The following is a 21,396-nucleotide window of genomic DNA, read 5'->3' on the forward strand; positions in this document are numbered from 1 at the left end:
TAAATAAAAAAATCATAATAATAGATAAATTATAATATATAAATGAATAAATAAATATATAACTAGATAAATAATATATATATATATAAATATTAACAGAAAAGAAAGAAAAAGAAAGAAAAGAAGAAAAAAAAATAAAGATATACATATATTAATAAATAGTAATAATAAATAAATAAATAAATAAGAAATACTTAAAAGAAAAGAAATATATATATAAAATATAAAATAAAAATAAAATATAAAATACAAAAATAATAAAAAAAAAAAAGCAGAACAACCCATTTGGACCAGGCCTAATTGATCCGGGCCTGGTCCAAATTGGGTGTCTACACTTGAAAAACAAGACCTAATTGATCCTTTTATGTAGGGGATTGATTGGTTCAAAGGGGTGATCGATTCCTTTTTGCCTTTTTAACACAAAAAATGCTTTTGTAAGAAAAATCAATCGATCTATTCCTTAAGGGGATTGATCCTATCAAAGCTGGATAGTTGTTTCCTCTTCTGCACTCTACTTACTAATTTGATCATATTTTGAGTTATACAAATCCAAATAAAAAATCGTTTGAAGATTTAAAAACTAGACTTAAAGGGCTTTTTATCCATTTAAATTCATGACCTAATTCATTTTTTACGAATTATAGTGAGTTTTCAAAACTACCATTTGTGCAATTTTTAGATAACTGCAAAGTGTCTAGTAAAAATTCAAAATCTTTACTTATAAAATTTGGATTTTGATTTTGTTTGATCCATTAGAAAGTAAACTCAAAGAGCTTTCAAACCATATAAAATTTAAATATTAAAGCTTTGTGAATTAATACAAAAAAAAATAAAACAAGTTCAACATTGAAAAACTTTGTTCTTGTAAAACAACTTTCTTAAGTTAATTTATTTCTCAAAACTAATATTATTAAAATTGTATTAAGTCTAAAATGAATAAGTTTACTTTAAAAACAACAATTTGACTTTCATTTAAGCTCAAATAAATAATCTTTAAAGACAGTTTTGATTTGAGAAATAAGAAAACATAAAGAAAGATTTGTTTAAACTTTGAAAATCATATTATTTATTTAGTACCAAAAATAATAAAACTTAAGAACATGTACTAAATAAATCTTTTTCAAAATATTGATCAAACTTATTTTGCTTAATATTTTTTCACTTCAAAATAAGGATTAATTCAATGCTAACGAGTATTTATCATTATTATCATAGTAAAACAATTATTTATTGAAATGAAATTTTAGAAATAAGAATTATACGTGCATTACGCATGTGCTAAACATCAATATTAATAAAAAGCTTTTTTAGAAGTGTCTAAAATAATTTTTAGGGTGTTAAGCAAATTTTTTTTTATTTTAAGTTTTTAAAATTTTTTAAGATGTTCATAATCATCTTACCTTTGCATTTACATCCTCCATTGCATTTTATGTATTCAAACATGTGTCATAAAAATTTTTATTGATTATTTATAAAGAGTCAAGAAGTGAAACTGCTACAATTTCAAAGGCCTTATAAATATATGACTAATTACTAGTAAAGCATTTTGATCCCTACTTAAATGCTACAAAATCCATGTGTTTATCACTTTTCTGATCTGATTTCAATGCACTGAGTAGGTGTTGTTGCTGTAACTTCTATCATTTTCTTTTCCTTCTCCTTTTCCTTTCCCCACAAAGTTAAATACAAACCAATAATTATCAGAAGAGCTCCCACAACACTATAAAATATGAAAAATAGATATCATCAGTTATAAAATGAAACGGTCAAAGTAAAAGCAAGTAATATTAACAATTCTATAAAAAAATATCATGTTTATAAAATTATTTTTATAACGTGTAGATATAGTAGTAATTGATAGGTAATTTGATGATTTATGATAATTTATTGAAAATTTTTTATTTTAACAAGTGATTTTCAAGGCACTTATTAATAAACATAAGGATGACCATAAGTTAGTTTTAAACGGTTTGATCACTCAAAATCGATGGAATTTAGTCAAATTGATTTGGTTAATTCATTTTTGATAATGATAAGTTAAAAAAAGTGATTTAGATTTTTTAATTTTGATTTTAAAATTAATAATTGAAACAGTCAAATTAATTGACCTTTTTAATAGATTTTTAAATATATTATATAATATAAATATATAAAAATATTTTTATTTATATTTTTAAAAATGACAAATATGATATTGGTGATAAAAATGAAATGACCATAGTTACCTTCCCAAAAACAATACATCTCCCAAAATAAGCAGTGCCATTACTGTGGTAATAACTGTCCCCAAAGGTCGAAATGCTGTAATGAAAACCGCACCTTTGGTTCGTGCCACTAATGCTTGGAGATAAATTGAAAGTCCAGATATGACAATCCCCTGCAATAATCTCTCATATATATGTTGGATTATAGATACAATGTAAATATCATTGGTAGGCTTAATTTTAGTATTTATGGTAAAAAAAAAATGAAAAGATGAATCATGAATTTATAAAGCTTACACTATAAAGGACAGCAACAAGATTCATGTCCCAGGACAATCCCCAGGAGGATGCTTTATGATCTAGAACAGCTGCCATGATTGCTGAAAGTAAAGTCCCTGATAAGCAAGTTAATGATGTAAGAGTCATTGGAGCTGGATACTTCCTCACTGTCATAGTCTGCAGAATTATATGTTAATATTAGTAGTTAAAATTTTACTTAACAGTAAGTAAATATATACTATCAAATTGATTGATCAGTGTTTTATTTATTTATTTTTTTTGTGCGAAAATGTTTAATGTAAGGGGAGGCTTTCTCGTTCCAGGGTCGGAGTAAACTGCAGACCTCATAAAGAACTTACAATGGATTTTAAGATTGTTCCCAAAAGTATTTACCAACAGTGGGATTCAAATTTAGACTTTATAAATAAGTATTCAAACTATATCAACTCAATCAATTCCCTTTAACAGATTGATCAGTTTAGAATTCATGTTGAACATGTACTTAAGGGACATGATCATAATTTCAAGAATGATGAGACTTATCCATGTAACTGACAGCTAGAATCCTATATTAATGGAAGAAAAAGGGGGATATTATTGATTCTGAATCACCTGTAAAACATAAAATGCAGAGAGTGAAAGGAATGAAACCAGGAGCATGAGAGAGCCTTTAATCCAGTCCTTGTTGAATTGTAGTTTTGAAGTTCCAGTCCGATGTTGGAGTTGAAAGTGTGGTGAAATCACAGCACAACCCTTGTAAAGTGTCATTACTATTGCACCGGCTAAGGCAACAAGAGTGCCTACAACCTTTGCTTGGGCACTTTGCTTGGAGATGTCCAAGGGCTCCATCCTGCATGTTATTAACCAAACAAAAAGTTGCAGTCCCCAAAGAGTTTAAAATAATTAAAAAAAGGGTCTTTAAGGATAAATCACACGTGGATTCTTTGCACAAGCTTGCAATGTCTGAAAAAAAAATGTGCTCATAAGATTTCACTTTAATTGTTGATTTACCTGCATAAAACTGCTATTATAAAGGTTATTGATGGAATTAAGTTGGACAAGGCAGATGCAGCGGCTGGCGATGTGTCTTTTAACCCTACATAAAAGAATGTCCTTCCCAGCAAAGCTCTGACAAGTGAGGTATGCATCCAATGAAACAAATAGCTGTGAAGTCAATAATTCACTAAATAATTTTACCTTTTCAGCAGTAACTAACAAATTTCTGATCTGATTACGGAGGAGGTTGCTAGAAATTGAGATGGAGAGCATGTGAGACCATTTGCCAGATATAAAAAGGAGAATCAAATCAAATATATTTAACACTCTTTACCCTATGATAGCGTTCAATATCATTTTCAAAATCATCATGGTAATTTAATCACCAAGGTGATCTTATCACCAATGTGATCTTATCATTATTTAATTTAAAATCAGTAATTCTTAGTAACTAAAAATCATTGTATTTGGTATTACTAGAAATCAAACATTATTTAGTTTGACAAGATCAAAATAACCATGCACATTATAATAGCTACACAAGTTAATTATTTCAATATTATTTAAAGATAATAATTTATATATAAACTATTAGTAATATTTTATTTACTTCGTAATAAATATAATTAAATTATTAAATTAAAATATATTTATTGATAATAAACTAATTTTATAGTAGAAATTATTTAAAAAAATTTTTGAATTAGAAAATAAAACTAACATATCAAAATCAAAAGATTATATTATAAATAAATTAAAAAAATTAAAAAAATATCACAAAATATTTTTGAACTTATTACAATGAATATTAATTTAAACATATAAAAATTATAATATAAAAATATTACAATTAATTTTAAGAAAAAGCAAGTTTTTAATTAACATATTAAATAAGTAATATTAACTATTATTAATATTATTTATCACTTTACTTCGGTGATAAAAGTTTTTTATTCCTTTGGATAGGAAGTACATCACCCTAAGACAATAATTTAAGATTACCATCATGTAACATCATTAAGTGTTTACTAAACACGATGATCTAATCAACGTGCAGCATAGATCATCATAATTTTTAAGTGATTATCTTGTATCAAACACTACCCTGCATCTTCTCTACTTTCTCTTTGTTAGCTTCAGCTCTCTCTTGCTTCTCTCTTCATACACTTAACTAACTTCAATGTCAAGAGTGTGTCCCCCAATATTACTTCCAACGTCCCAGATTTTCTTCTCTATTATAAATCTTACTCGCTGTCCATCATAACTTTTAGCAAGCTCCTCAATCACCAGACCAAAAATTACATGAACAAACCCTTTCTGATTTCGGTTTAAGCAGAAAAACCAATATTTTGGTGAGGTGAGAAAAACTGACCCAAAGATGGCCAGGAAAAAGATCTCTCTCATGATTACCATGCTAAATTTTGTATCAGTTTTTCTGTAAGATCAGAGATTGCATTAATTGATTAATATACAGAAATGAACTAAATTATATATACAAGAGTAATCAAAAGAACTGTCCATCAAAATCATACTTGTCAGAATTAAAGAGTAATTTCCTTTGAAAACACTGAGATTACTCCTTGAAAAAAAGTAAATAGAGAATTAATCCATAAGAACAAGCAGTAATTATTAAAAGCAAAGAAGGAAGAAATAAAAGAAATTGCCTTTCAAAAAGAAGTGCAAGAAGTGCAGTGGTGAGAGCTCCAAGTGCTTGTCCATAAACAACAAGCACGTAACTACTCATGCCATTATCAAGAGAGACCTTAGAGATTACGTTGAATCCTGCAAAGCAAACACTGCAAAATATGCAGATTGCATACGGTTTCACCCCTTCAATCATTAGCTTTGTCTTTCTCTGCTTCATCCCTCCAACGTTTTCACCATCCTGATGATGTGCTTCCATTTTCATTAATGATAACATGCATTTTTTTTTTAATGATGATCATCTGCTTTTAACTAGGCAAAGGCACCCAGTTCTTCTGACATTTCACATCCCCTCCATCGATTGTTGAATCCACTTCGTGTGGCAATGTGGTTCATGACTCAGATGCGAAAGATGATGCGAAAGAGGCTTAATAACAAGCATCCAATCAAATTACTATATATATATTGGGCCACTCATTATATTTGACATATAATACCGCAAATACAAATGCTTCCTTATTATCCCTTGATTCAGTTGGTATGTTATTAAAAATAGCACTTGAAAGTTACGAGTTTAAAAAAATTTATGCTCAAAATGTTCCTTTTAACTAGAAAAATGGTAAGGTAGAATGATTTGAGGGTAGATTAAAAATTAAAAAGCAATTATTATTCATTTTTGCTGTATTCAAGCATATTAATCATCCAAAAAAAGAAAGAAATTTCAAAGATACGTATTGTCAAAAATAAACATAAACTAAGAGTCCAAATTTAATTCAATAAATTTATGTAGTTTAAAATTTAAATTTTAAAATCTACAATTTTTTATCTTGTTTTCAAACTGCAATATGCACCGAATGCGACAAATATATACATGAAAACATGTCTGCTAAATTTTATTTTTGGCTACTTGTTTAGCCTTTTTTTTAAACGGGGGCGGGGGGAGAATGACTTCAATTTTATTGGTGGCAATAAAGCAAGTGATCTTGGTGAGTGTACTTCAAATATTAGAGGATATAAAACATTTAAAGTGGGAGATATGGGTGTTTCTGTGTGACTTTTTCTTATGTTTACGGTGATACAAGCAAATTTGGTTTCCTATTATGTGTATATATGTGTATGATTCATCATTGATGAGGTGCGATTTGCATTTTTGTTCACTTTCAAATTAATTATTTAATAGTATGGTTGCCAAATCATTCGTTTATTTTGGGGCTAATGATGGAGTAAAACTTAAGTAAATTTTCATAGATAAAGTTTATAAATTTTTTTTAATGATTTAATAAAATTTTCATAAAAAAATTAAATTATAAATAGATAGAATTCAATGTAAAAATTATAATATATAAAAAAAATATTTAAAAAATTATTTATTATTTAAATTTGATCGATATTTATTTATCAGTAAAAATTTTATTAATATTTTTATTAAAAGTATCTATCTAAAAAATTATATCAAATTTTCTTAAAATCTATTCAAATTTTACATACTTAGTCTATATAATGAGACATTTCAATTTATTAATTTTGATTTTGATTTTTAGCTTTTATTTTAATCATTTTTAATAGAAAAATTCATGAATTTCACCTAAAAAATTTTATTTAAATCTTTCTCTTAATAATTTAGCATGGATTGGATAATATTGAATTTAATAAGTAAAAAACAAGTTTTTCTATATTAGCATATGCAACTACTTTTTTAAGTTACAATTTCTTTTATATATATCAAAAGAAAATTTTTCACTAATGATAAGTTGATAGTTGATTGATTTATAAAATTTTAACATAAGCGGTTTAAAATTTAAGTTTTATTAGCAGTCTTTTTAGGCTACTTATAATTAGGTGTGTAATTCAACTAATAATTCACCGAACAGCTTATTAAGCTTGTTCTATAAAATAAATAAATTATTTTGAATAAATTTTTAAAATTCGTTTAATAAATGAGTTGAACTTGATCGTACATGTGTCTAGTTCATGAATGTATACAAACAAATTCATTTATTATCTATTTATATCCCTTAAGAACTCATTTAAAGCAAACTTGCTTATTGTTAGATTAAAATAAAATAACAGGAGTAATATATTTTAGATTAAAACCTAAAATATTGAAAAAAAAAAAGAGTTAAAGCAACATATTTAATTTTCTTGGTAAAAGAAATTTTCTGGGCCAAGCCCAATGCTCCATTGTTTAATAGATCTTGTTTAAATCCAAAAAACCAAAGCTTAAACAGTGAAAATAGCAGAGTGCAGAATGGGACTACAGAATGATGGCACACCGCCTTTCAACTCCTCTGTCCCGCCGCCTCTCGTCTTCTTTCAGCAGCCGTAACACTGCAAGTCCTTTCGTGGGGAAGAGGGGCATCAGGCCAACTAGGCGGTGGCATTGAAGAAATCAGAATATACCCTTCTCCAGTTTTACTAAATGTTCACCGAGATATGTTACCAAGAAGCTGCAACTGTAACTGTAACTGGTAATGAGAGGCCTATTTCTTTGTTTGACGTACAGAAACAGGAAGAGGGAACTGATGAGTGGAAGTTATTAGATGCCTACATCAATCCCAAGGAATGGATCTGATCCTTATGCGTCAACCCTGAGGGTGGATCTAATACCTACTGGTTGAGTGTCTTTGTATCATTTTGAAATTTCGCAACGGTTTCCATATTTTTCCGTTATTTTTTCCTACGGAGTGTTTTCCTGCCGCAGAAGTTGTAACTTAGATTTGTGGTTTGATCGTATTAAGGTGATAGGGGACTTTAGATGTAAACCATTTGAATGTGGTTCAATAATTATTCCTGTAATACACATTGTTTAGAGGTCAACAGTTGCTGAGAATATTATGAATCTGTTAAAATCTCTGTGTTTAAGTTAATATGGAGTTTTCTTCACGGGCATTCTGTTGAAGAAAATTGTTCCCCTGCAACTCCGAGCAGCATTTTTCTTGATACCCTTCATTTTATGATCATATGATGTCTTGGAAATTTGACTTATATCTCTTGGTAATTTTAGAATGCGTTACATCCTGCATTAGATAAAAAAAAATTTTAATTATTAGTAAATAAAATTAATTTTTATATTAATTTTATTCATATTTTAAATAATTATGCTTGAATCGAAACAATTATCATATGATAAATAATAATAATGATTTGAATATAAATAAATTATTATTTATAAAAGTAATAATTATATAAAAGGTAATAACTATTTGAATAGGAATTTATATCTGTTCATTTATTATAAATAGATCTTTTAGTATAATCATTTTCATTACTTTTAATTAAAAAGTTTTGAGATTTTCTTGTATCTTAAAGGTATAATTGTCTTTATAAAAATGTTTTTCACGTTTCAAAGCCAATTTTTTTATTATTTTTATTAATTAATTTATTTTTCTAACAATTTAAAGGCAATTAGGAAATTCATATTTCGTATGAAAACGATATAAGGAAAAAAAATTGGTAAAGTTGGCAAAATCAACTTTTGAAATTAGCATGAAATGCTTCAATTATCCAAATAGTTTTTTTGTGAAATAAATACTAACACAAGATAAGTTTCTTGTTATTATCTTTCTAGTTTTTATATTCTACTAAAAGAATAGATGATTAATAATTCATAAAAGGCCTTAAGTTTAATTGAATTTTGCTTTCTTTATTAACTATTCTTTTAATCTTTTGATTTTGAATTAAATTATTTAATTTATAATTCATAATTTTATGAAATGTTATATATGGATTTTCTTGATCATAGCATTGAATGGTTATGAGCATAAAATAGACATAGAGTACTTGCTAGCTTTGGTTATGAATATTTTATAGCCTTGTTATATTTTGATAAGACCATGGTTATTTGATCAAAATAATAAATTTTTTGAAAATTATTTTAAGACATAAAAAAATTATGAATTTATAAATTTTTTGAAAAAGAAGCAAGTATATATGTTTTTATCATAAAATCAGATTTTATGATTCATATTCAATGAATGCATTTTATTAACAAAAGAATAATGCATGATTCATATTGTTTGATTTATATAATATTAGTTTGACAAGAAATAAACATATTATCTAAGATAATTTGAATTCAATTGGAGAAATTATATAATATTTTGTAATTAGTTAAAATGCTTTCTATATGTTGGGTGAAAGAATTTCCTGTATTTTATAATTTGGACACAAAATTTATATTATTGTTTGGTTATGCATGAAATTTTAATTGTTTTTAATGATATAAACTGTAGTGGACATAATTTTAATATTCATAATAAAATAATTTTATAAGTATCAATGAGTTGGTATAAAAGTCTCAAAAGGAAACTATAAAAAGCATGAATTTACTAAAAAAAAATATTTTTTAGGATGATTATGTTTAATATCATACTTATTGATGTATACTCTCATATTGAGTTAAAAATATAAAATTTTGAAACTTTTATGGAAAGAAAATATTAAGATATAGAATATTTATTAGTTATATTTCACTAAAAGTGGATTTGAAGGTCTTTTGCTTAAAAAAAAAACCCGTCAAACAGTGAAAAGATAAAAGAAATGACAGCTTGATTAAGTATATATGATATTTTGATAATTAAATAGGACATTCTTTAATAAAAGAATGCATATTTGCATATGGTGGGGTGATAAGAATCAAAAGAATTAAAAAACTTACCACTATAATGTTATGAGTAAATTATACAACTAATAAGTTTAGTATACTTGTTAAAGCAAAACCATAAAAAAAAGTCCTTATATATCTTAAAAGGACTAAAATGATTTGATTTATTTATTCATTTTATTCAATTGTATTAAAAATGTATAAAAATATGAAAATATAATGATTGAAATTTATGAGTATAGAGTTGTGGCCATAATCAATACAAATTATTTCTTAAAATGATAAGAATGAGCCAATAAAAGCATATAAATGATATGCAAAATAAAAAGTTTAGATATATTAACCTGAAGTGATTATAATTGAGATTCAATCTCAAGTGAGAGTAATTACCATAAAAGAAAATTGAATTTCAAGATATTTTGTTAGTAGTATTACAAGTAGAATGGATTTAAACCCTTACTATTAAACACTAATAATGAGAATCCAACTTTAAATTAGTAACCTCTAATTACAAAGTTTAATGAGTAAAAATAAGTTATTGTTAAATGTTTGTTAAGTACTTATAAAATTCATTCAAATTTTCGAAATTAATGTGATCCATTGCGCAGGAAGGATAAGTTTTTATACTTTTAATGGATTTTTAAATGTCAAACAATAGAGACATAATGGAAACTTAACTTATATAAACATAAAACCGGTGCCGTTTCAATAAGAAGAATTTGGGTTTCTCTTCTAAATGTTTATAAATAGGATAAGCACATTGTTATAATAGTGCTAAAGTGGTTATAAACCTTTGACAGAAGAATAAATAAGTATTATGTGTATTATATTTTCAATTATAACACTATAAGTTGAGATTTAATCTGCAGACATCGTCAATTTCTTTAGAATTTTAAAGTATATATGTGAATTAAAGGTTTAAATTGAAAAATATCTTTTTGCATTCATGACATTTATTTGTGTGAAAAGTTAAAAATTAAACATCAACATTCCAAACTAGTGAGAGATTTTTTAGTAGTTTAGAATGTGATGTATCCTACATTGGATAGAAAAACTTAATTATTGGTAAATAAAATTAATTTTTGACTTAATTTCATTCATATTTTATATATTTATGTTTGCATAGAAACAATTATCATATGACAAATGGTCATAATTATTTGAATATAAATAAATTATTATTCATAAAGATTATGATTATACAAAAAGTTATAACTATTTGAATATAACTTTATGTCTGTTCATTAATTATAAATAAATTTTTTAGTATAATTATTTTCACTACTTCTGATTTGAGAGTTTTAAAATTTTGTTGTACCCTAAAAGTATAATTACCTTTAAAAAAAATTTTTCACACCTTAAAGCCAAATTTTTTTTATTATTTCTATTCTTTTTTTTTTATTTTTTCTAAAAATATATATCAAAATATTAGTTTAAAAAAAAGTCTTGGTAAAAGGTTGGTGTACTCTAAAGTCATAATTACCTTTTAAAAAAATATTCTTCACACCCTAAAGCCAAATTTATTTTTTTATTATTTCTATTATTTTATTTATTTTTTCTCACAATATATGTCAAAATATTAGTTTCAAAAAAAGTCTTGGTAGAAGGTTGGTGAGCGTTATTTTCCAATTGCTTTTAGGAGTCCACTGCTGTAATACTTGCTGTTTAAGTGCCTTTTCACTCTCGTCAATATTCAATATTGGAATTGCCAATTATCTGAAGCAAACATTTCCTGATGTTTCCATGTCAATCTATTGGTTTGCGCTCACACCATAATGCAACGATAAGGCAAAATTACTTGGCAAAGGTTTCTTAGAAAGAAATCCTCCCACTTCCTTCCCCTTTCTCCATTGACAACTTCCATAGAATTTAACCACTTTCATAACAAAATTTCGGTCTATCAAACTATCGAACATCATGTAGTAATTGTATCATAATTTTGACCAATATCAGCAACAAAAACATAGTAAATTGTTTCTGATATTTTACCTATAGAAATGGCATATCTACAAACAATTCCAAAAAAACTACTGGAGGAATTTACATTTTGGTCAATCAAGGAAATTTTCTGCTCGAGGACTCCCTAAAAATCATGACATGATTCTTACTAGTTTGTGAATTTTCGCTTGGCCAATCAAAGAACTTGTGTACTAGGAGCGAAGGTGTAAGGTATGATTGACTTGATGAAGATGGATTATCTGGTGGATATTTATAATCCTTTCCATATCCAAGTTCTTTCATAATCTTGGTTGGTGCATTCCTTAAATGAAGTGGCGCTCCCTCATTCTGTCCTACAGATTCCTTAATAACCTACTGTGCAGCTTCAATTGCTCGATACACAGAAATGGATTTACAAGCAAAAGCCAAGTAAGCAACACATTAGGCAATAATCACATTACACTTAGGTAAGGCCAAGAAATGACAACCTTGATAACAGGAAAAGCCTGATTTAGAGCTAATGAATCAGCCAACCTGACATCCTTACTTGCAAACCTTATTAGTCTGTGCGCAATGTAAAGGGGCACTTAACATCCTTCAAGCATTCTTGCCAACCAATAAATCGCAGCGTCTGCATCACTTCTCCCAATTGACTTGTGGAGCGCACTGATTAAATTGTAATGCTCTTCCCCTGCTTTATCGTACGCAATATGCTTATATTGGAGTGCCTCCTTAGCATCATCCACCCTAACAGCTGCTACAAATGAACCAATCTCATTTTCGTCACTTAAAACCAAATCGAATTCCCTATCGGGCTGTACTCCTACACCTTTTACTGGATTACCAGCCACTCAGACAGCTGCTATTGTGGCAGAAATTTCTAAAGCATTCAATGCCACACGAGCATCACCATCACAATTCATAGACAAAATTTCAGTAGCATCATCGTTAACATTAACCCTCAACCCGACGCTCTGTGACAATCCCTTCTCTTAGACAATAATAGCTCTTTTCAAAAGAGTTACCACATGATGAGGTTTCAAAGGATTCAATGTCCTACACCTAGACAACAATGGTGCAATCAAATGAGACAAAGGATTCTCAGTAGTGGACCCCACAAACACAATACTTCCATCTTCAGTCACAGGCAAGAAAGAATCCTGTTGTGATTTATTAAACCTATCAACTTCATCAACAAAAAGTAAAGTCCTTTTATTATTATTAACTCTCATTTTCCTAAGTTCCTTAACGGTATATCTGACATCCTTAACCCCACAAGTAACAGCAGACAAAGAAACAAATCGAAATAAAGACCATTGTTGAGCCGAATTAACGATGGATTTAACAATGGAAGTCTTACCAGTACCAGAAGGACCCCAAAAAATAATAAAAGGAATTCTGTTACGGTCAACGACAGAACGAAAAAGAGAATTGTTACCGAGAATATGTTCTTCAGCAACAACTTCGAAAATAGTAAGAGCTTCGACAAAGGCTCATAGGTTTAATTGGTTTTGTCGTGTTAAGTAATTGGTTTAGGATGTTGCAATTTTTGACGTTTGTTATGGAGAGGAGTTGGGGTGGTGGAATCCTCGTGTTGGTCTTGTTAGGGTGAAATTCGGATGATTGGAGCTGTGACTGTGCGTTCAGAAGATGGAGGAGAATTGGAAAGTTTGGAACGAAAATGAAAGAAGGGGTCAAGTTTGGGTTGGAAAGGAGGAGGAGTTGGCCTGGGATTGGAGGATTTGTGGGAAAGAATCCATTCGGTGGCTTTGAAGGTGGATTTACCGCCGATAGTAGCAAGGGCTTGTACCGCTAATTCACTTGGAAACCCCATGCTTAGAAGACTAAAGATAAGTATTTAAGGTGAAGTTGGTGAAATTTATAATTAAAAATGATTAAATAAAAATTAAAATTGAAAATCAAAATCAATAAATTGAAATGTCTTATTATATAGATTAAGTGGACAAAATTTTTAAAAAAATTAATAAAATTTATATATAATTTGATATAAATATTTTTAGTAAAAATATTGATAAAATTTTTATCGTTGTATCGATTAAATTTGAATTATAAGCTATATTTTTAATAATTGTTTTTACATATTACTGATTTTCACATTAAACTCTATCAATCTATCAGTTTAGATTTTTTATTAAAGTTTTTATTAAATCATATTTTTAAAAAATTTCACAAATTTCATCTAAAAATTTTATGTAAGTTTTCTCTTGCTTAAGAGATGCTCCATCTTTTTTCTTTTCTTTTCTTATCCCATGAAAGAATGGCTAAATGCTCAAATCAAGATCAAACATTTGGGTGGTAGTTCAATTCAAGACCAAAAGTTTTAATTTATACAAATAAGGATTAAATATTATCGACTTATAACAATGTAGGATTTATTTCAAAGGAAAATGGAATGTGCATGTTACGCGCTGTTATAAAACGTAAAAAGAATACGAATAGGGACTTCAATTTGGTGGTTGTACTCTATGCTGATTCAGATTTTTTTTACTATTTCAAAAAAAAAAAAAAGAAATGAAAACTTATTTGGAAAAAAAAAAACCTATGTTTAACCTAAATTAGAAAAAACAAAAAAAATTCCTAAACCTAAAGCAGATCATCTTTAACCTTAATCACCTAGACAAGTTATTTCAATCACTGATTCAATTTCATTTGTTAATTTATATGAGATAAACATTTAGCCTATTTTAGGGAACCAACATTCGGTTCAATCGATTATGCTTCAAGAATTGATTTTGTTTAAGGTTCAATCGTTTAGACTTTGAAATTTTAGAAGGTTAGTTGTTGTTTTTTTGCTAGATTTGTGTAAGTTGAATAATATGTATGCATATTTTAGGTTCTGTTGTTCTTCATAGTTAGCCATTTTGTGGTTAAGGGTTTTTTGTTCTTCAAAGTTAGGCATATTTTGGTTTAGGATTTTCTATAATTCTTCATTCTTAGGCATATTCTGATTTATAGTTTTTTGTTATTGTTTTTAATTGCTCAAATTTGTAGTTAAGGTTTTCTGTTGTTATTCTTAATTGCTCGAATTTATAGTTAAGGTTTTCTGCTATTTAGGCATATTCTGATATGTGGTTGATCATACTTGTTTAATTATTTATATAGCCTTTTGATGGTTACCCATCACTTAGGCCTCCACTAGTGCTAGCATAAGTGATCACCCATCATTGTTGCCTTAATTTATAGCATAAGTAAAGCTAATTAATCAGCATAAAAATAAATGTTATTTCATAAAAAAATTTACTTAAAAGAAACCAATAATTCATGGTAGCAAAGATTATAAATATGGTTAAATTTAGGATTGAAAATACTTACAACCTAAATTTTTTTTAGTAATTAAGCTGTTGTGTCAAAATATTGGAATTAAATCTCCATATCATTACTTGACCAAAAAGATTCAAAAAATATACACTAAAAATCTAACTTTCAAGACATCTTCTAAAATTTGAGCAAGTCTAATATAATTGTCAATTATAGCAATTCAAAAATAAAATTATGATAAGGATAGCTGCAGAACCAGTCACAAAATCATCAGAAAGATAACCAAGCTTAATTATAAATATGATCACAACCTCAAGTCCACTTTATAAATTATCTTGCCAAAAATATTAGCAAATAATAGCATCAAGTCAATCATGTGAATTTTAATTCTAAAAACAAAATAACACAGGAAAAACATGCTAAACTTTTAAGCTAGGATGTACACATAAAAGACCTATTGTAAAAGAAAATTGCATTTCAAAGAATGACCATAAGTTATAACAAAGAAAAAGCTTATAACAGAAATTAGATAACAATGTAAGAGACATACACATTTAAACTAATTGCAATTTTCGCTGTTAGAGATTTAGGGTTTCTTATAACACTTATAGCATAAATTTTTACTGAAAATGATTTTTATAGCATTTATCAACTTTTATTGATGGAATTTAGGGTTTATTGTGATAAAATTTAATTTTCTTGGTTTTGCAGTATGAGTTTTTATTATTGTATTCTATAATTTCACTATGCTGGAACTTTTATTAGTAATGGTCATAATCTAATGTATATAAATGAGATAGTAGAGGACTTAACAATTGATCCTGATAATATATCTTACTATGAGTTGTTAGACATTTGTAATGAGACTGGATATATGAATATTAATTAGATGTTGTATTTAAAATCTTGAAAACACTAACTAATGGCCTGATGATAGTTAATGATGATAAAAGTACTCTTGATATGATTAGGTATAAGATGGATCTAGGTATAGTTGATGTATATATAATACATGGTATACGTGAAGCTATTTTAGTTTTTGAGCTATTAATAGGACTTGAAGTGAAAGATGTAGCTAAGGTAGTAGAGAATGAAATAGTATAAAATCAACATTTAGCTAATGCAGTAAGGAATAAAATGGTGAAAAATCAACATATAGATAAGGTAGTAGGGAATGAAAGGATAGAAAATAAAGAGGTGATTAAAGAAGCAAGGGTAGAGAATGAAGATGTAATTGAGGCAGCAAGGGTAAGAACTAAAGATGATATTAAGGTAGTAGGGGTAGGAAATGAAGACATGGTTGGAGAAGGAAGGGCAATAAGGGTAGAAAATAAAGATGCGGTTAGGGTAAAAATTGAAGATGTAGCTAATAAAAATAGCAGTAAAATGGATGACCTTAGGATGGAACCAGATTCAACCTCACTAGTCAATGATGATGTTGATAGGAGATATTAGAGTGAGACTATGACTCTGATGATTATAGTGAGCCTATTAGTGATAAGGATGAAATGGTTGATAATGCTGCTAAGATGAGAAATAAGTTTTTAGTGTATGATCCCAATGTAAAGACCCTTACATTAAGTTAGGCATGTTGTTTAAGAATTTAAAACAATTTAAATATGCTATTTATTTACTGTCTATTAGACAAATAGAGGTATATTTTAGGCAAAGAACCATAAAAATTTTGTTTGAGGTAAATGTGTTGCAAAATAATGTCCTTGGATAATTTATGCAACATATGATAAAAATGCAATAATTTCAAGTGAAGACTTATAATAACAATCATGAATGTAATAAGATTTTCAAAAGCCCAAGGATGAGTCAAGCTCTTTTGGCTAAGTTGTACATAAATAGATTTATAAAAGATCTTTTTTAAAAATGCAGAAGTGCATGAGTTAGTTAGGAAAGAGTTTGATACATGAGTGAATATTAGCATGATAAGAAAGGTTTAAAAAAGTGGTTGATAAAGTTGTTATTAATTATTAGGATGAGTTTGGACTTTTATGAGATTATGCTAATGTAATAGAGAAACTAATAAAAGCAGCACAATGAAGATACAAGTTCACAGGCCATTGTCAAGTTCTCCACCTGTATTTGAAAGGTATTACATATGTTTTAAGGTATTTAAAAAAGGTTTAGAGAATGGTTGTAGACTTTTTTTGAAACTAGACGGTTGTTAGCTTAAAAGTTTGACAAAGGGTGAGTTACTATGTGCTATTAGTAGAGATGAAAACAATCAAATGTTTCCAATGGCTTGGGCATTAGTGGAAGTGGAATGCATAACTTCATAGAAATGTTTTCTTGATTTGTTAAAATCAAACATAGTGTCTTTGGAAAATGGTATAGGAGGAATAATTATGACAAATCAATAAAAGGTAAATATTTATATGCTAATTTAAATTAAATTATGAACTAAATACTTTAACTAATTATTAATTATTTTCATATCACTTGTAGGGCCTTGATAATGTAATTGCAAAATTACTTTCAGATGTTAAACATAGATTCTGTGCTTGGCATGTATATATTAATTGGGCTTCAGGGGACATAGGGGTTAGGAGATAAAAAGAGATTTGTGGACAATCGCTAAGTCTTCAATAGTCATACAATTTGAAAAAAACATAAAAAAATTGTAGGAAAAAAAATGAGACTGTAGCTATAGACATAATAAAAGCTCTACCTCAGCAATGGTGTAAAGCCTTTTTTAGCACAGATTCTAGATGTGAGTTGGTTGATAACAACTTATATAAAGCATTTAATAGGATATTGCTAGATACAAGAAAAAATCAGTAATTTCTTTATTTGAAGACATAAGAAGGTCTCTATTAGTAAGAATTGAGAAAAAAAAAATGAAAGAATGCTCTAAGTGGAGAGGTGTAATTGGTTTTAACAATGTAAAAGTGATAAAAAAAAATACAACTATAGCATTACAATGTGTAGTTGCATTAATAGAGATGGTGAATATGGAATAAATATGGATGTAGACAGGTTCATTATCCAGCTTGATGAGAAAACATATAGTTGTAGAATATACCAACTTTTTGGTATCTCACATGCATATGCTATATGTGCAATTAAAGATCTAGATGGAAATAATGAGATTTTATGCCTAATTGGTATCATAAGGAGGTATATTTGTAGACTTATAGAAATGCTTTATAACTTATGCTTAGGAGAAAAGATTGGGCCAAACCAAGGATATAAGATAATGTTTTGCCTTCAGAGTTTAGGAAGATGCTAGGCAAGCACAAAACTAGCAGAAGAAAGAATCATGATGAGCCCAAGAAAAAGAAGCCCAACAATTCAATAAATTTATCTAGAAAGGGCATAATAATGACATGTAAACTATGTCATCAACTAGGCCATAACAAAAGAGGTTATCTTGTGGTAAGTAATTAGGTAATTTTATTCTTATTTTGTTTTTATTTATTATTATAAACATTGTAATATTATAGATCCTCTCTTTTCAAAGTGCTTTAACCTATCAACTCAACTTTATTATTCTTTCCATGATAACAAGATTATCACATGCTCAAATCTAAAAACTAGAACATGGACCAAAATGCATTAAGTATTGTAGATCATATTGAAATTACACATGGTCCAAGCAACAACTACTGCTTTAGCTACTACTTATGGTGCTTCTGCATTAGCTTTTACTTTTGCATCCAGATCTAGTTGCTCATCTGCATCTGCTTCAGCTAATATCAATGGTTTTACATTTGCACAAACCTTATATCCAGTTTCAAATCCAACTTCAACAAATCCAGTTTTCATTCCAATTTCAACTCCAATTTCAAATCCAATCAATGTTGTTGCTACTGTTGCTATTGAAAATGCAAAACTAAAGTCCAAAAGGCCAATAAAATTTACTAGATATGTTTTATAAATCAGAACGAGAGACTTATGAGATGACTGATGAAAAAACAAGTCTCTTATCAAAGTTGATCTCTTCTACAACAACCACTGAGAAAAGAGCAATTTTAGTAAATAGTATTAGAAATCACAATGACAAGCATACTATTAGAGGTGTAACCAGAAGCAAGACAAAAAGCATGTAAGGTTATGGATTATATACAAACTTAGAAACATGGAGACAAATATTAAGTGTAAGTGATTCTTTACCAAACATATATATTTTTTTTTTATTTCCTTAAATATTACCCATTATAACTTGATAAATGTTATTCAATATGCTGGATTAAGAAGTCAGAAAGTAATAGCTGTTGGGACAAATAGAGATAAGATGAAGGTTGTTAAGGATGTAATTGGTACTCAAAAAAATTAAATTCTTTATTCTAAAAGAAATAAGGAGAAATAAAAAATCTAAGAAGTTGATGTTCTATTTTATTGATTTTTGCTGTTAGTTGCTGATGTTAACTATTTTTTTTCTTGTTAATGTTGTAAGAATACTTTCTATTCAACCTTCTATTGGTTAAATGTTTTTTGTATTAAATGTTGTGTAAGAACAGTTTTTGTTGACGTTCAACATATTGCTTTGTTATAAGATTACCTCTATTATCAAATTGCCTCAAATTATTTTCTAGTTGCATATTACAAGTTGAATATATTGTACTAAACCACATTTTTGTAGCTAATAACATAAAATAACAGAATTCACAGCTAATAACATTGATTCAATTGCCATCGACATAATAAAAGTTTTAACAAACATTTACAAACCTTCATAACAATTTTAACCCACTATCAAGCATACAAGTTAAGTTTTCAGAATTTTTTTGGCATTGAAAAAGATTACACAAAACACAAGTATAAAAAAGAATGAGATAAGCCAAATTATTTTTTAGTTGCCATCTTTATCATGTCCACCACCAGTAATTTATTTATTTTTTTCAATTTCAACCTAAAAAACTAACTTCTCTCCTCAGCTATATATTCTTTGCAATAATGTCAGCTTCACCAACATTTTCTTTCAACTTTGAAACTTCATATTTCAAACTTTGAACATGACTATATAAAAATTTTTCTCTTTTTTTCAGCTTCAAAATAATTTCTTTTGCTCTTTTAGAAGTTTTAGGATAATGCCATAAATGAAATTTACAAACAATTTCCTACAATCACACCAAAGAAATATCAGTAAACAAATTCTAGCAATCACACCAAGAAAATATCAAGAAACAAATACTAGCAAAAACATTAAAAAAATACCAGTAAATTTACTAGATGATGTGGGCAATTATAAAATCTTCTACTAAGATTGCTATTTGTCCATGAAGTCCACTTAGCTACCTTCATATTGCAATAATAGAAAATGGGTTTTCCCTCAAAGTCTTATTCTACTGGATAACTAACTGAAATTAACTTAGTTTTTATATCATGAGACCTTCCTCTAGAAACCCTACAATTTTAATATTTTGAAGAACAAATTCAAAAAAAAATAAGAGCATGAAAAAAATCCAAAATTTATATCAACCTCGAATTTGTGCTACTAGATGAACTAATATTTGAAGAAAACATTAAGTTTAGATGTTATTTCAACTAAAATTTTTCTCAATTTACAGTAAAAAATGAGAAAAAAAAAAAAAAGAAAAGACCTGCTTAGAAATGAGGAACCCTAAGCTCAAGCTCTCTGATGTTATTACAGACAAAAAGAATAAAAAAGAACAGGATAAAAACATAATAAGCTTGAAAAAATAGTCAAAATCTTAGTTAGGTTGTCGTTACATGTGGATAACTTAATTCCACATTACATTCCACATCATGTTTATTTGTGATGGCTTTTACACGTAGTTAATTTAATAGCGTGTAATATGTATATCTCATTTTTCATTGAAATAAATCTTACATTGGCACAAGTTGATAAAGTTTGATCCTTATTTGTACAAATTAAATCATTTGGTCTTGAATTGAATAATTACTCAAACGTTTGATCTTGATTTAAGTATTTAGCCAAAAGAATATAACCAGGGGAATATGACAAGCAATGCTGGAACTATAAAAATAAAAGGAATAAATTTATTTTCTAGATTTTATTGCATAAATAACTTACCACTTATGATATTGTAAAATTAATATTAGTATTTGTTTCCATAAACAACCATAATTTTAGGTCATATAATTTTTATCTAAAATTTATGAATCCAATATGACAAAAATAGGTGTAAAAATGTTAATCAAATAACATACCACTTATAACATCTTTCAAAAGAAATAAAAAGTCAATATAAAAGTATAATCCACCTGAATTCATAAATCTATCGTGAAAATCAATAAAATTGTGTTAATAATACATCACCAATATAATCAATTTATAACATGATTTATTTTTTTATTTGATGAAATGATTTAGTTAGATTAAAGTATTATGTATATTAATGGAATGGTAGATTAATGAAAATAATAGCAAACAATGTAAAAAGTTTAAAAAAAATTATTGAGTTTATTTTAATTTTTTTATTAAAAATTTACATTTTATTAGTATGAATTCAAAAT

General features: G+C 27.6%; 1 protein-coding gene and 2 pseudogenes across 1 annotated transcript; all 3 read right to left on the bottom strand.

The window, feature by feature from the left end:
* Window positions 1-1,584: 1,584 nt before the first annotated feature.
* On the bottom strand, window positions 1,585-2,657 carry LOC149512890 (WAT1-related protein At5g07050 pseudogene; annotated as a pseudogene).
* Window positions 2,658-4,646: 1,989 nt separating this feature from the next.
* LOC149512891 (WAT1-related protein At3g56620-like) lies at window positions 4,647-5,382 on the bottom strand. The gene is made up of 2 exons (XM_089751107.1): window positions 5,144-5,382; window positions 4,647-4,914 (listed from the first exon to the last, which is right to left on the bottom strand). Exons 1-2 carry the CDS (start codon window positions 5,380-5,382, stop codon window positions 4,647-4,649), a joined length of 507 nt encoding a protein of 168 aa, XP_089607233.1.
* A 6,399-nt stretch (window positions 5,383-11,781) lies between these two features.
* On the bottom strand, window positions 11,782-13,162 carry LOC111306245 (uncharacterized; annotated as a pseudogene).
* Window positions 13,163-21,396: the final 8,234 nt, after the last annotated feature.

Source organism: Durio zibethinus, chromosome 21, assembly GCF_047325235.1.
Source record: "Durio zibethinus cultivar Kanyao isolate XHJ-2024 chromosome 21, ASM4732523v1, whole genome shotgun sequence".
In the NCBI taxonomy this organism is placed as follows: Eukaryota; Viridiplantae; Streptophyta; class Magnoliopsida; order Malvales; family Malvaceae; genus Durio; species Durio zibethinus.

What these genes read in the sequence shown, in the direction of transcription:
- LOC149512891 (XM_089751107.1), bottom strand. Translation starts at nt 5,382, where the DNA reads ATGGAAGCACATCATCAGGATGGTGAAAACGTTGGAGGGATGAAGCAG. An exon ending in CTTGCACTTCTTTTTGAAAG is followed by an intron (nt 4,915 to 5,143) that starts GCAATTTCTTTT and finishes CTGATCTTACAG; the next exon opens with AAAAACTGATACAAAATTTA.